This window comes from Aotus nancymaae, unplaced genomic scaffold, assembly GCF_030222135.1.
Source record: "Aotus nancymaae isolate 86718 unplaced genomic scaffold, 86718_ANA_hifiasm-v0.15.2.pri h1tg000022l_1, whole genome shotgun sequence".
NCBI classification, from domain to species: Eukaryota; Metazoa; Chordata; class Mammalia; order Primates; family Aotidae; genus Aotus; species Aotus nancymaae.
The window spans coordinates 33669404-33683597 of NW_026988435.1; the positions used below are offsets into that span (position 1 = coordinate 33669404).

The 14194-nt window shown below is 39.0% G+C and overlaps 1 protein-coding gene across 1 annotated transcript; it reads right to left on the reverse strand.

Moving 5' to 3' along the window:
- Positions 1-550: 550 nt before the first annotated feature.
- Positions 551-1432, reverse strand: LOC105713806 (keratin-associated protein 13-2). Its single transcript, XM_012447603.2, has one exon. It carries the CDS (start codon positions 1372-1374, stop codon positions 847-849), a length of 528 nt encoding a protein of 175 aa, XP_012303026.2. The 5' UTR covers positions 1375-1432; the 3' UTR covers positions 551-846.
- Between the last annotated feature and the right edge of the window lie 12762 nt (positions 1433-14194).

The following is a 14194-nucleotide window of genomic DNA, read 5'->3' on the forward strand; positions in this document are numbered from 1 at the left end:
AGTCTTTGTTTTCTCTGCTTCTCTCCCTCTCATACACACACACACAACACACACACAACATACACACACATGCAGACACTGGATAATTTATTTTGTCCTATATTTAAACACAACCATAATGCCCTCCAGTACCTAACACTTTGTATTTTCCCTTTTTCATCCTAATATATCAGATTTCTTCAAATAATTTATATATTTTAAATTTAATCACCTAGTTGACATCTTCCGAGCAAACTGTAAATACTGTTTTTAAAATGTAAACAAAAAACAAATGTGATTGTCAGCAAAAATGTGTCTTTTTTGAAAAGTCACCACAGTTGTGGGCCTACTCTCAATAATTCAGTTAAGAATCCAACCAGTTTTCATAACAGAAGACATGCACTTGTTGTCTTTTAGGCAATAGAGTTCCCACAGAATCTCCCCATACACCAGACCTGATGACATTACCTAGGGAAATAGATGTCCAAGGAAAGGACCTCTGGGGGCCTGTAGCCCCAAATACAGATCACAAATCAAACTTTGAAAACCAATAAAAGACAAAAAGAACATATTGGAATCAATAGTAAATGAATTTATTAGATAAAACAAAACTGAACTTCCATATACTTTATAAGATGAACTTACATAATAATGAATCACTTGTTTCAAAAATTATAGACATTTGACTCTATATTTTGGTCATTCATTAATTTCACAATCTGAAGAACTAGCCTGTCCAGCCAGTACTTGATGCCAGAGAAAGGATAAAGAGCTGGTGGTAAGAGGGGTTAGCTCACATGGCTGGAAAAGCCTGTGATAGCAGCTCTACATAGAGACTGAGACATTTTGCTTAAAAGGTCTGGAAATTCAGCAAGTTGATCTACAGAAGGTTGATCCATAGGCTGGTCTGTAACAAGAAGACTGGCAGCTCCTAGAAGCCAAGTAGGATGGGCGGCAGAATCCAGATCTATAGCCCAGGGAAGGGAAGCCGCAGCCTCCATAACCCAGGGATCTGAAGCCACTGGATCCATAGCCCACTGAGTAGCAGCTCCTAGATCCATAGCCCAGGGGGCGGCAGCTGCTGGAGCCAAAGCCTAGAGGCCCAGAGTAAGTCGTCTGGCAGGGACTGAAGAGCATGGATGTCCTGGGGCGGTAGCAGGAGGTCTGGCAAGGGCTGGACTCCACACAGGATGTCTGGTAGCTGGTGGGCTCCCAGCAGGCCTCCTGACAGCCCCTGTAGAGAGAGGAACCCAGCTGGCAGGTGCTGGGAGAGCAGAGGTCAGTGCTGTAGACCAGGTTGCTGGGGTAGGAAGAGCCACAGGAGGAGCCTGGGTAGCGCAGGTAGCCCCCACAGGAGCGGGAGGAGAAGTTTCCAGAGCAGCAGTTGTAGGACATGTTGACAGGAGATGTGAATTCAGCTGAATTGTAGTGGAAAGATTCTCTGAGTTTGAATGTCATAATCTGGACTCCAAGTTATATATACTCTTAGACCTGGGTGTGTCCACTGTCTGAACACTCCCTCCTTCTTGCTCACCTTTTATTATAAGAATGCTTCCCTTGGTTATTGTTTAATTTATCACATCTTCATATACTGAGTTGTACTTTAGTCACTCTGGAACACTTAGAAGGAAGCCACTCAGTGTTTTTTCCCTGAAATTCACTGTGGTCTGACCTTCAATGTTATATGTCATCACATTTATGACTATCTTGCCTCTTATTATTTGTGAGTACAGTGAGTACTTACTGTACCAAATGGAATTACACAAAATTCTTTCTTCACTTCCATTAATGTATCAGTAGCATCAGTAGTTACTGCTCAAAATAGTTTGTCTTTTTTTTTCACACAAGCATTTCACTTGTTACTAGAAACAGTGGATTTCTCCAAATACTAACTATATTCAGTAGTCTCAGCAATCTGTCAAACCTTGTACTGATATCTTAGGAAATCAGTATCAGAATTGAGGAGTGCAGCATTATCTTGGGTGTCCATACCAGGCATCTTCCTTAATGAGAGGCTACATTAGACAAAGCTCACTTAGGAAACAATAAACACGGCTGTTTTAGTAAGACTTTATAGAGAAGTTTTCAGATATTTGCTGATGAGCCTATCTTGTAGCAAGCATTATTCCATGGTTATGCTCTACATCGACTCATCGTTTTTCGTTTTGTTTTATTTTCAATTTTTTTCCTGGATAAAAGGACAGATTCTTAGCTGCAATTATTAGTTTTTACCTAAAATAAACTTTGAGGAATTCTTAAATTTTTTTCTGAAGCTTTTAACTTGAAGTATTAGAGTTACATGGGTCTTTAAACATCCTCTGGTCAACCCACACATGGAAAAATTACCTCTCAGGGAGCTTCATTAAGTTTACCCTAATTTCTCTGTAAGCTAGAAGCAAAATTGAAGCTTTAAGCATAGTTTTCTTATTCAGAGTCAAGTTGCAAATACCTTGCAAATATAAAAGTAAATTCAACTTCAACTTGTCTTAGAAACGAAACTATTAAGCTTATTTATACTAAGATATAAAAGCCTAATAGAGCCTTATTTACCTTTCCTAAGGATATTCACACTGAATAGTGTTCAACAGGGGAATTCTATGCCTTATTCATCTTTATACGTTTAAAGTATATTTCACTTCCTAGCCCAGGAAAGAGAAAAGAATCTTGGTAATCCATGCTTAGATTAATGGCAGAAAGAGGCTTCTTATCTGTGCCTATTCTTCTTCTTTTGAATCTGACATTTTATTTGGTTTAACTAAGGGAAATGGCACTCACAATTGTTATCGAAAAGAGAGCCTCTTAACTACCTGAAAATTAACTTGCTTTATTCCAAAGCACGCTGCTTCAGAGCACTTAGTTACTTTGTTTTATGATTATCTCTCCCATGCAGAATCCAAAGTGTGGCATGCATCACATGAAGTGCCCTTGTGCAATACTTAAGCCATCGCTCTGATTCACCAAAGTAAAATAAGCTGTGCTTTATGAATGGACACCTATTAAATTTACTAAAAAGTATGCACCAACCCAACACATGGGATTCCTTATAATGGCTTTAACTCCTTTAGGATGAGAAATATTTTTTCTTTTCTCACTAAATGTTGACTCTGCTCAAAACAAAAAAAAAAACAGCTTTCTAATATTCAAAAGTTCTAGCCTTTCTAGACCAGCTCCCTGTGGCTGGGAAACACTAAAATAACTTGGGAATAAGTCCATTCCAATTAACACTCCCTCCACCCATTTCTAATTGACTTAACACTTTTTTGATTAGGAGTTACGTGTGCACTTAGTACAAATGCAAATGAACAACTCACAAATGCTAATAAATGTGTCCCTCTGAAAGGCAGAAAAAGCAAAACAAAACTGGAGTAGCCTTAACAGTTCAAAAGTGGATTCTGGAACTAATAAACACTCCATGTGCTCTACATACATAGGCAAAGTATTAGAATAAAAAGAAAAACTCACTGTCTTGATATGTCAGGGAACACATGATATTGAAATCTTTTCTTTTTCCTTCCTTCCTTCCTTCCTCCCTTGCTTCCTTCCTTCCTTCTTCCCTTCCTTCTTCCCTTCCTTCCTCCCTTGCTTCCTTCCTTCCTTCCTCCCTTGCTTCCTTCCTTCCTCCCTTCCTTCTTCCCTTCCTTCCTCCCTTGCTCCTTCCTTCCTCCCTTCCTCCTTCCCTTCCTTCCTCCCTCTTTCCTTACCTCCCTCTTTTCTTTTTTCTTCCCTTTTCTTTCCCTTCCTTCCTGCCTTCCTTTCTTTTTCCTTTCTTCTCTTCCCTTTCCCTTCCCTTCCCTTCTTTTCCTTTCCTTTCCTTTCCCCTCTTTAGAAATTTAGGCATGACAACACTACAGAGAATGAAACTATCATTAGAGTATCCTGTAGCCACAAGTAGCTTATGATCTGAAATACTTGAAAAGTGATTGTTTTTTCCAAGTCAACATAGTAATGTAGCAGAAGCTTCAAACTGAAATCTTCTATTGCAGTGTTTCCAGAGATTGATGAAAATCTCTCAAATTAGCCAAATATTAGGGGTAGTAGAAATAGTAGAAATCCATATTCCACCCTATACCTTTTTTTTTCTTCTTGTTCACTTTTTAATTTTCTGCTTTCTCCAGACCTAGAAGAGACTTTTATTGTCTGGTCAGTAAAGAATCTTCTTCATAACAGCTGCTTTACACTAGATTTTGTTTTTAGAATTCTCACCCGGGGGAAATGTATCTGTTAAACATTAATGCTAACTATGAAGGACCCACTACTGAGTAAAGGGCTTGATGAGAACTCGCTGGAGTATCCTTTTCGTGGTCTCTTCCCCAGTCCCCATGCAAGCCTATCCAGGCCTGTGGCTTTCTCGGAGGTCATCCTGCCTCACTGAGACTTTTCCAGGCCCTGGCACCTCCTCTAACTTCACTACAGCCCTTCCTGCTTCAAATTCATCCACTTTGCATCTTCAGACCCTCATCACCCGTGATTTTATTTTATTTTATTTATTTTGAGACAGAATCTTACTCTGTGGCCAGGTGCCAGGTTGGAGTGCAGTGGTGTGATCTCTGCTCACTACAGCCTCTGCCTCCCTGGTTCAAACAATTCTCCTTCCTTAGCCTCCCAAGTAGCTGGGACTACTGGTGCACGCCACCATGCCCAGCTAATTTTTTGGTAGAGACGGGGTTTCGCCATGTTGGCCAGGATGATCCCGATCTCCTGACCTCGTAATCCGCCCGCCCCAGCCTCCCAAAGTGCTGGGATTACAGGTGTGAGCCACCGCGCCCAGCCGTGACTTTCATTTTAAATAAAAAGGCCAAGTGTGGTGCCTTATGCCTGTAATCTCAGCACTTTGGAGGTCAGGTGGATGGATTATGAGGTCAGGAGGTTGAGATCAGCCTGGCTACCATGGTGAAACCCCGTCTCTACTAAAAATACAAAAATTAGCCAGGCATGGTGGCGAGCACCTATAATCCCAGCTATTCGGGAGGCTGAAGCAGGAGACTAGCTTGAACCCGGGAGGCAGAGTTTGCAGTGAGCCGAGATCGCGCCACTGCACTCCAGCCTGGGCAACAAAGAGTGAAACTCCATCTCAAAAAAACAGCGGGGGGTTCTAAACAGCTCTGCTTACAGACCTCTCTGTTCTTATCCCTTCTGAGACCTTACCCTTACCCTTGCATTTACTGGAAAACATACATATGGAAAATTACATAAAGTAATAAAGGAAATTCTAGAGTAGTTTTCTGGATGCCTTCACTCACAGTTGTCAGGTTTGTGTTGCGTTGTCATCTTTCTCTTTTTTATTTTAAATGTTTATGGATACTTAACAGTTGCACCTGTTTATGGGGTATATGTGATATTTTGATATAGGCACACAATGTGTAATGATCAAATCTGGGTAATTGGCATATCCATCACCTTAAACATTTATCATTATTTTGTATGTTGAGAACATTCCAAATCACTTTTCTAGTTATTTTGAAATATACGATACATTATTGTTAACTCCAGTTGCCATATTGTGTTAGTGAACACTAAGGCTTATTCCTTCTATCTGGCTATATTTTTGCACCCATTAACCAACACCCCTCTCTCCTTTCCACTAACCTTCCAAGTCTATAGTAACCGCCATTCTATTCACTACCTTACAGAGAGAGACCCCTTGTGGACCAAACTCAGTCTGACTCTTCACATTTTTCCAAAGGTACCACAATAATGCCTTCATTTTCGCAAAGCATTCCAGGAAATTGTTTTACATATTTTATAGATTTATACCATTTATTGTTATTTTAAGTTACTATGCAATCTTATTGGATATGTATATAGATTTGTAACTTTCTTCTTATATTAAATTTATTTAAATAAAACTATCTAAAACATATCCATGTATGTATATATTTGTGCATTTATCATCACTACAGTGGCACTTTTAAATGCCAGGCACTGTTTTTAGCACTTTATTACAAATATCACCTCACTTAATCCTCATAATAATTCTACATGGTATACATTGTTTTTATTCTTATTTTATGTATGAGGAAGTTGAGACACACAGGTTGAGTTACTTGCCCAAAGTTACTCGTAGTTAGTGGCAGATATGAGATTTGAACTGTGAAAATGGTGTCAGACTTTGGGCAAATAACCATATTGCTATGATACACACATCTAGTTTATTCCTTATTACAAATGTATAGAATTCTACTGTATAAAAATATGTTATTGATGTATCTGTCTACCATTCCTGATATTTTACTATCACAAACCAAGTGGCAAGGAATATGCTTCTAGATAGGCCCTTGCACCTACTGTTTAGGGCTTCTGGAATGTATATATTTAGATGAAATTGCTGGACATACACAATTTCAATTTTAGCATGGTAGTTAGGATCAAGGCTCTTGGATTTAGGCTGTCACAGTTTGAATCCTGACTCCATCACATAGCTGTATAACCCATACCTGTTTTAGTTTCTCATATTTGGTTATCTTTTAGCCATTAGTCTATGGAGTCATTTGTTCTTTAAAATGTATTTTTAGAGACATTCATGCATTCTTTTTGTGTGCCTTTGTCTGTCATATATTGCTAATATATTCCTCTGGTCAGTTGCTTGACTATTTTTTTTAAAGTCAGCTATATGGATATACAGTTCCCATAAAATGAAATTCACCAGTTTTAGGTGTACAGTTCAATAAGTTTTTTCCGTTCTGTTCCTTTTTTGTGGAGGGGCAAGGGCTTGCTTTGTTGCCCAGGCCAGAGTACAGTAGTAGGATCATAGCTCACTGTAACCTCAACTCCTGGGCTCAAGTGATTCTCCTGCCTTAGCCTCCCGAGTGGTTAGGGCTACAGGTGCATGCCACCGCCCCAGGCTGATATTTTTTCTTTCTTTTTCTTTTTTTTTTTTTTGTAGAGACAGATTCTCACTATGTTGCCTAGTTTGGTCTTGAACTCCTGGCCTCGGCTTCCCAGTCAACAAGTTTTGACAAACATATTAGTCATGTAATCATCAATTGATTGAGATAGAGTATTTCCATTATTTCTAGAAATCCTCCTGTGGTCCTTTTGGTCAATCTGCCTCCCTAGTATCTAAATTTCTCTTCCTGTAGTCTTATTTTTTGAACCGCGTGGTAAATGGAATTATACATTATGTTTCCTTCTGTGTTTAACTTCCTTCACAGAGCATGATGCTTTTGAGATTCAGCCATATTGTGGCATATTCCAATAGTTATTCCCTTTTATTGCCAAGTGGTATTTCATTGTATGTATGCTATACACTAGCAAATGTCATTTAGATGATTTTGAATCTGGAGTATTGTGGATTAAACTGGTAGAAACGATCACACACAGATATTTTGTGGACATAGGTCATGTGGGTTGGCTCTGTGTCCCCATCCAAATCTCATCCGTAACGCCAATCCCAACATGTCAGGAAAGGGGCCTGTTGAGAGGTGATTGGATCATGGGGATGGTTTCCCTCATGCTGTTCTCGTGATAGTGAGGGACTGACTTCTCAAGAGGTCTTATTTTTTTTTTTTTTTTTTTTTGAGACAGAGTCTTACTCCATCTCCAGGCACCAGGCTGGAGTGCAGTGGCACAATCTTGGCTCACTGCAACCTCCACCTCCTGGGTTCAAGCAATTCTCCTGCCTCAGCCTCCAGAGTAGCTGGGACTACAGGTGAGCGCCACCATGCCCAGCTAATTTTTGTATTTTTAGTAGACACGGGGTTTCACCATGTTGGCCAGGATGGTCTTGATCTCTTGACCTTGTGATCCGCCCACCTCGGCCTCCCAAAGTGCTGGGATTACAGGCGTGAACCACCAGAGATCTGATGTTTTAAAAGTGCCAATTTCCCCTGTGTGTGTTCTCTCTCTCCTGCCAGCATGTAACATGTGTTTTGCTTCCCCCTCACCTTCCGCCATTATGTAAATTTCCTGAAGTCTCTCCAGCCATGAGGAACTGTGAGTAAATTAAACAATTTTTCTTTATAAATTATCCAGTCTCAGGTAGTATCTTCATAGCAGTGTGAAAATAGACTAATACAGATAATTGGTACCATCAGAGTTAGGCGCTGCTATAATGATAAACTGAAAATGTGGAAGCAACTTTGGAACTGAGAAACAGGCAGAGGCTGGAACAGTTTGAAGGGCTTAGAAGAAGACAGGAAGATGTGGGAAAGTTTGGAACTTCCTAGAGACTTGTTAAATGGTTTTGACCCAAATGCTGATAGTGATATGGACAATGTGGTCCATGCTGAGGTGGTCTCAGATGAAGACGGGGAACTTACTGGGAAGTGGAGCAAAGGTCATTCTTGCTATGCTTTAGCGGAGAAGCTAGTGGCATTTTTCCCCTGACCTAGAGATCTGTGGAACTTTGAACTTGAGAGAGATGATTTAGGGTATCTGGTGGAAGACATTTCTAAGCAGCAGAACATTTAACATGTGACCTGGCTTGTTCCGAAAGCTTTCAGTTATATGTGTTCATGAAGAGATGGTTTGAAATTGGAACTTGTTTGAAAAAGGAAACAGAGCATAAAGGTTTGGAAAATTTGCAGCCTGATCATGTGGTAGGAAAGGAAAACCCATTTTCTGCGGAGAAATTCAAGCTGGCCACAGAAATTTGCATAAGTAACAAGGAGCTGAATGTCAATAGCCAAGACAATGGGGAAAATGTCTCTGGGACATGTCAGAGACTTTTAGGGGAGTCACTCCCATCACCCACCTGGAGGCCTAGGAGGGAAATATGGCTTCATAAGTCACACTCTGGGCTTGGCTGCTCTGTGTAACTTCAGGACTTGATGCCCTGTGTCCCAGAACCTCCAGCTCCAGCTATGGCTAATAGGGGCCAGGGTATAACTCCAGCTGTTGCTTCAGAGGGTGCAAGCCCCAAGCATTGGTGGCTTCCAAGTGGTATTGGGCCTATAGGTGTGCAGAAAACAAGAGCTGAGGTTTGGGAACCTCTGCCTAAGTTTCAGAGGACGTATGGAAATGCCTGGATGTTCAGGCAACAATCTGCCACAAGTCAGAACCCTCATGGAGAACCTCCGCTAGGGCATTGCAGAAGGGAAATTTGGGGTGTGATTCCCCACACAGAGTCCCCACTGGGGCACTGTCTGGTGGAGCTGTGAGAAGGCCGCCATCCTCCAGACCCCAGAAATGTACATCCACCCACAGCTTGCACTGCATACCTGAAAAAGCCACAGACACTCCATGCCAGCCTGTGAAAGCAGCCATGAGGGCTACACCCTGCAGAGTCACAGAAGTGAAGCTGCCCAAGGCCTTAGGAGCCCACCTCTTGCATCAATGTGTCCTGGATATGGAACATAAAGTCAAAGGAGATTATTTCAGAGCTTTAATATTTAATGACTGTGCTGCATGGGGCCTGTAGCCTTTTTGTTCTGGCCAATTTCTCCCTCTTAGAATGGGAACATTTACCCAATGCCTGTACCCCAACTGTACCTTGGAAGTAACTAACTTGTTTTTAATTTTACAGGCTCATAGACAGAAAGGACTTGCCTTGTCTCAGATGAGACTTTGGATTTGGACTTTGGGGTCAATTCTGGAATAAGTTAAGAGCTTGTGGGACTGTTAGGAAGGCATGATTGGTTTTGAAATGTAAAAAGGACGTGAGATTTGGGAGGGGGCAAGGGCAGAATGATTCTGTTTGACCCTGTGGCCCCACCCAAATCTCATCTTAAATTGTAATCCTCTTATGTAGAGGAAGGCACCGAGTGAAAGGTGATTGGATCATGGGGGTGGTTTCCACCATGCTGATCTTGTGATAGTGAGGAACTTCTCATGAGATCTCACGGTTTTCAAAGTGGTAGTTTCCCCTGTGTGCTGTCTCTCTCCTGCGGCCACGTAAGAAGTGCCTTGCTTCCCTTTTACCTTCTGCTGCCATTGTAGGTTTCCTGAGGCCTCTCCAGCCATGCAAAACTCTGAGTCAATTAAAACTTTTTTCTTTATGAATTATTCAGTCTCAGGTAGCATCTTTAAGGCAGTGTGAAAACAGACTAATAAAATATGTTTTCAATTTTCTTAGATAAATACCTATGCATGGAATTACTGGTTTATATGGTAACTGCATGTTTAACATTATAAAAAACTGACAAACTATTTTCCACAGTGGCTGTACCATTTTGCATTCCAACAGCAATGTATGAAAATCTTGCTTGTTTCACAATCTCAACAGCAGTCTTATATTACCATTATTATTATTTTATCTATTCTGGTTGGCACTTAATGGTGTCCCATTGCGGTTTCAGTTAGCATTTCTCTAATGAATAACAATATTGAACATTTTCTCACATGATTTTTGCCTCCCACTCCTCTCCTTTTAGCCATGTCTGTTCCAATCTTTTGACCATTTTCTATATGTGTTATCTCATTATAATTAGATTCTGGTTTTTTTAACACAAAAGACTAAGATTCAAATCTTCTATCAAAGTGTATATTTTTCCAATATTTTCTTCCACTCTGGGACTTTTAATTTCATTTTCATATTAAAGTCTTTGAAGACAGATGTTTTAAATTTTTACAAAGTCTAATTTAGCTAAAAATCTCTTATTATATGGTGCAGAGAGTTTGGGTCTCTCTCTCTGTGTGTGTGTGTGTGTGTGTATATATATATATATATATATATATATATATATATATATATATGTAACTTTTGTATTTGTTTTTTTATTTTGTATTTTCTTTTTTTTTTTTTTTTTTTTTTTTTTGAGACGGAGTTTCGCTCTCGTTACCCAGGCTGGAGTGCAATGGCGCGATCTCGGCTCACCGCAACCTCCGCCTCCTGGGTTCAGGCAATTCTCCTGCCTCAGCTTCCTGAGTAGCTGGGATTACAGGCATGCGCCACCATGCCCAGCTAATTTTTTTGTATTAGTAGAGACGGGGTTTCACCATGTTGACCAGGATGGTCTCGATCTCTTGACCTCGTGATCCACCCGCCTCGGCCTCCCAAAGTGCTGGGATTACAGGCTTGAGCCACCACGCCCGGCCTTGTATTTTGTATTTTCAATCGTATTTTGTATTTGTATTGTAATCTGTATATTGTATATATTTTGTATATTGTATAGGTCTATATATATAGAGAGAGACCTACACACACATATATATATAGCATTTGTATTTGATTTTTTGTATTTTGTATTTTTATTTTATTTTGTATGTTGTATTGTATTTGTATTTGTATTGTATTTTGAATTTTGTATTTGATTTTTTCCTATGAATGTCCAACCATCCTGGAGCAACTTGTTGAAAAGACTGTCCTTTCCCATTGAGTAGAAATATCAGAAATAGTGACAATATGTCTTTCAACTGTAGGAATAACATAAGCCATTGCTAGGGGCACCCAGGTCAGAAAGTAAGGTGAGTTTGTTTACATTGTCTGGGACATAAACTGAGCCAAGAAAAGATGAAATCAACAATCCTATATTTATTATTTCACCCTATCTTGTTCTGTTTTTATGTTAATAATCTCTGCCACAGCACTATACTTACCCTTTTGCACAATTCATGTGAATAAAATATTATCATGTTTATTTATTAAAGTATGTTAAAGAAACCAAACATCTTTTGAATAACATGGCTCTTCATTGCCTCCAATTATAATACATGCTCTAGTTGAACAGATGCCCCAGTTCTTTTCTCTCCAACATATTCCATGGACATGCATGACCACTTCCCTACCTGACTTGCTCTCACTGTCTGGCTCAGCAGTGTGTTTGTTACTAAGGTGACAGAATGTGGTGACATGTTTTTCTCCTTGCACTTGTGAAGTTTGTCACCTGAGTGCTTGATGGACCACTTAACTGATGCAGGCCAGTAGATGTCCTCAATCTTTGTCAGTTTGCTTTTCAGTTTATAAACACTACAGACTCTTCTAAGAAGATTAAGAAATATTCAATTTCTCTTTTGTTTTCAAAACTTAGTATTCAAATCTCCATCTTGAAAATTAGCAAAGATGCACATAATCTAGCAAAAAAATAAAAATTTAAAGGACTAGAGAGGGAGTCAGTAACATGGTGAACTTCTGTGTTGCTTGTTTCTTGCTTGTTTGTTCATTCTAATTTAGCACTATAGCATAACAGAAACAGAGTCTCATTGGGACTGAGCAAAGCATAGACATATTTAACAGAATTATGTGTTACTAAGCCTACCAAGTAAATGCTAGTGTGAGAAACCACTGATTATAATGTCTGATCTCTTACATTAATAGAGATGAGTTTTAGTGTATCAGAATGGAAGCAACACTGAATTACAGCAAGTTATTTTAGCTCTTACACATGCCAAAGGTGGGACTGGATAGCTACTGCAGTTCCTAACAATTGCGGAATTCTATGACTTGAAGGTGAAAATGAAGTTCTTATAATTCAGTTTCCACAATGTTTCCATATGACTGCATTGTGTTTAGTTTTGTTCTTTGCTAGGTTGTGAAGGAAAATATTCCTACCCTGTAAAGTTACATTGATATTCAAGAAGCACATGATCAATTAGTTAGACAGATATTGATAGGTAATACTGAAAAAGTCAGCTATTTCTTGCAGAGAGTTTTAGTCAGGGTCCTTCCAAGAAACAGAACCAATAGGATGTGTGTGTGTGTGTGTGTGTGCGCGCGCGCGCGTCTGTGTGTGCATGTGCACACGGGCGTGTGTGTGTGTCTAATATGTGTGTTTGTGTACAAAGAAAGAGAGAAATTTATTTTAAGGAACTCACTTATGCAACTGTGGGGGCTGACAAGCCCAAAATCTGCAAAATAGGCCAGCTGGCTGGAAATTCAGGTAAGAGTTAGTAAGAGTTGATGACACAGTCTTGAGTCTGAATTCACAGTGCCACAAGCTGGAAACTCAGGTAGGGTTTCTATGTTGCAGTCTTGAGAATCCCTTCTTCCTCAGGAAACTTCAGTCTTAAGGTCTTCAACAAATAGGAGGAGGTATACTCGTATTATGAAGGGCTATCTGCTTTCCTCAAAGTTTAGTGTTTTAGATATTAGTTACATGTAAAAAATACTTAACATCTAGACTGGCATTTGACAAACTACTGGGTACCATAGCCTTGACAAGCTGACACATTAAAGGTAACCATTGAGTGGTTATTTATTAAGGCTTTAATCAGAGTCAGCAAATCAGGCATTAAAGTATTAGCAAATAGTTGTTTCATCAGAAAGATAATTATTTGTTATTCTAGTATTTACTCCTTTTGCTGATTTATTATGTCTTCATTTTGTTTCAATAATGTTAATAATATGGAACTTGCAGATACTTTAATATCATTCTGTCATCCAAGATTAAGCTATATTTAAAATCACAAGCTTTAATATATCAACAGCCTTAAAAGTGAAAAAAAAAAAAAGAAGTTCTTGATTCAGTTCTTTGAAAAGGTAAAGCACCATCTGAGAAAGACATTAGTCTTTATGGATTAGAAAGAATATTAGAAAATATATTTTAAAAAAACACTACAAAATGTAAGCTATGTCTATGAAATACTCTATACCTTGTCATAGTGGTGAGGTTCTGTCTAAATTTATTTACCAAAAAGTGCAAATTGATTTTCTATAATTTTGATATGTTTACTCTGATATTTTTGAGAACTCTTCACTTTGGAACATGTGATTATAACCTATGTTAGAGAAAATCATATTTGTTAATATGCATTTGTTCACTTAAAGCTTTTGTAAACTTTGCTATAGTATATGAATTTAATTCACTGCACTTGTGATTGTTAATATCTTGACTGTGATGTCACTGAACTAACAATAATTAACTCGTTCTAGTGGTATGAGAGCTCTGGAGGGTTCTTTGGAGCTAGAAACATACCTAAAGACATTCTAGTTATTTTTTTAAAAATCATGTAGAGTAGACTAGAGGGTCTAAAGCTTAATTTGGGAAAACAATGAGGAATCTCAATTTTCTATCTTAATAAAAAATAATAGTAGATAACTTTAAAAAATATTTTATGTGCATTTAAAACATTTAGCCAGGCATGGTGCTAAGTATTATTCATGGCACATAAGTTACAGCCTTTAACTCACAGTAAATCTGTAATAATTTTTATATCCTTCTTACAGATGAGCTATCATAGCAGAAATGATGTAGTGTCATAGTTTTACCTGAGTCTCTACATGTACTGCATCAGTAACATGAAAGATGGGAGGTGATGGTTGGGTGGATGGAGAATGAAGGATTGACAGCAGCAGAATAAAGAATAAAAAAAATTAGAAGAGCCAAGTGTGAAATACTAA

Coding starts and splice junctions, on each gene's coding strand:
- LOC105713806 (XM_012447603.2), bottom strand. CDS start 1,374: ATGTCCTACAACTGCTGCTCTGGAAACTTCTCCTCCCGCTCCTGTGGG.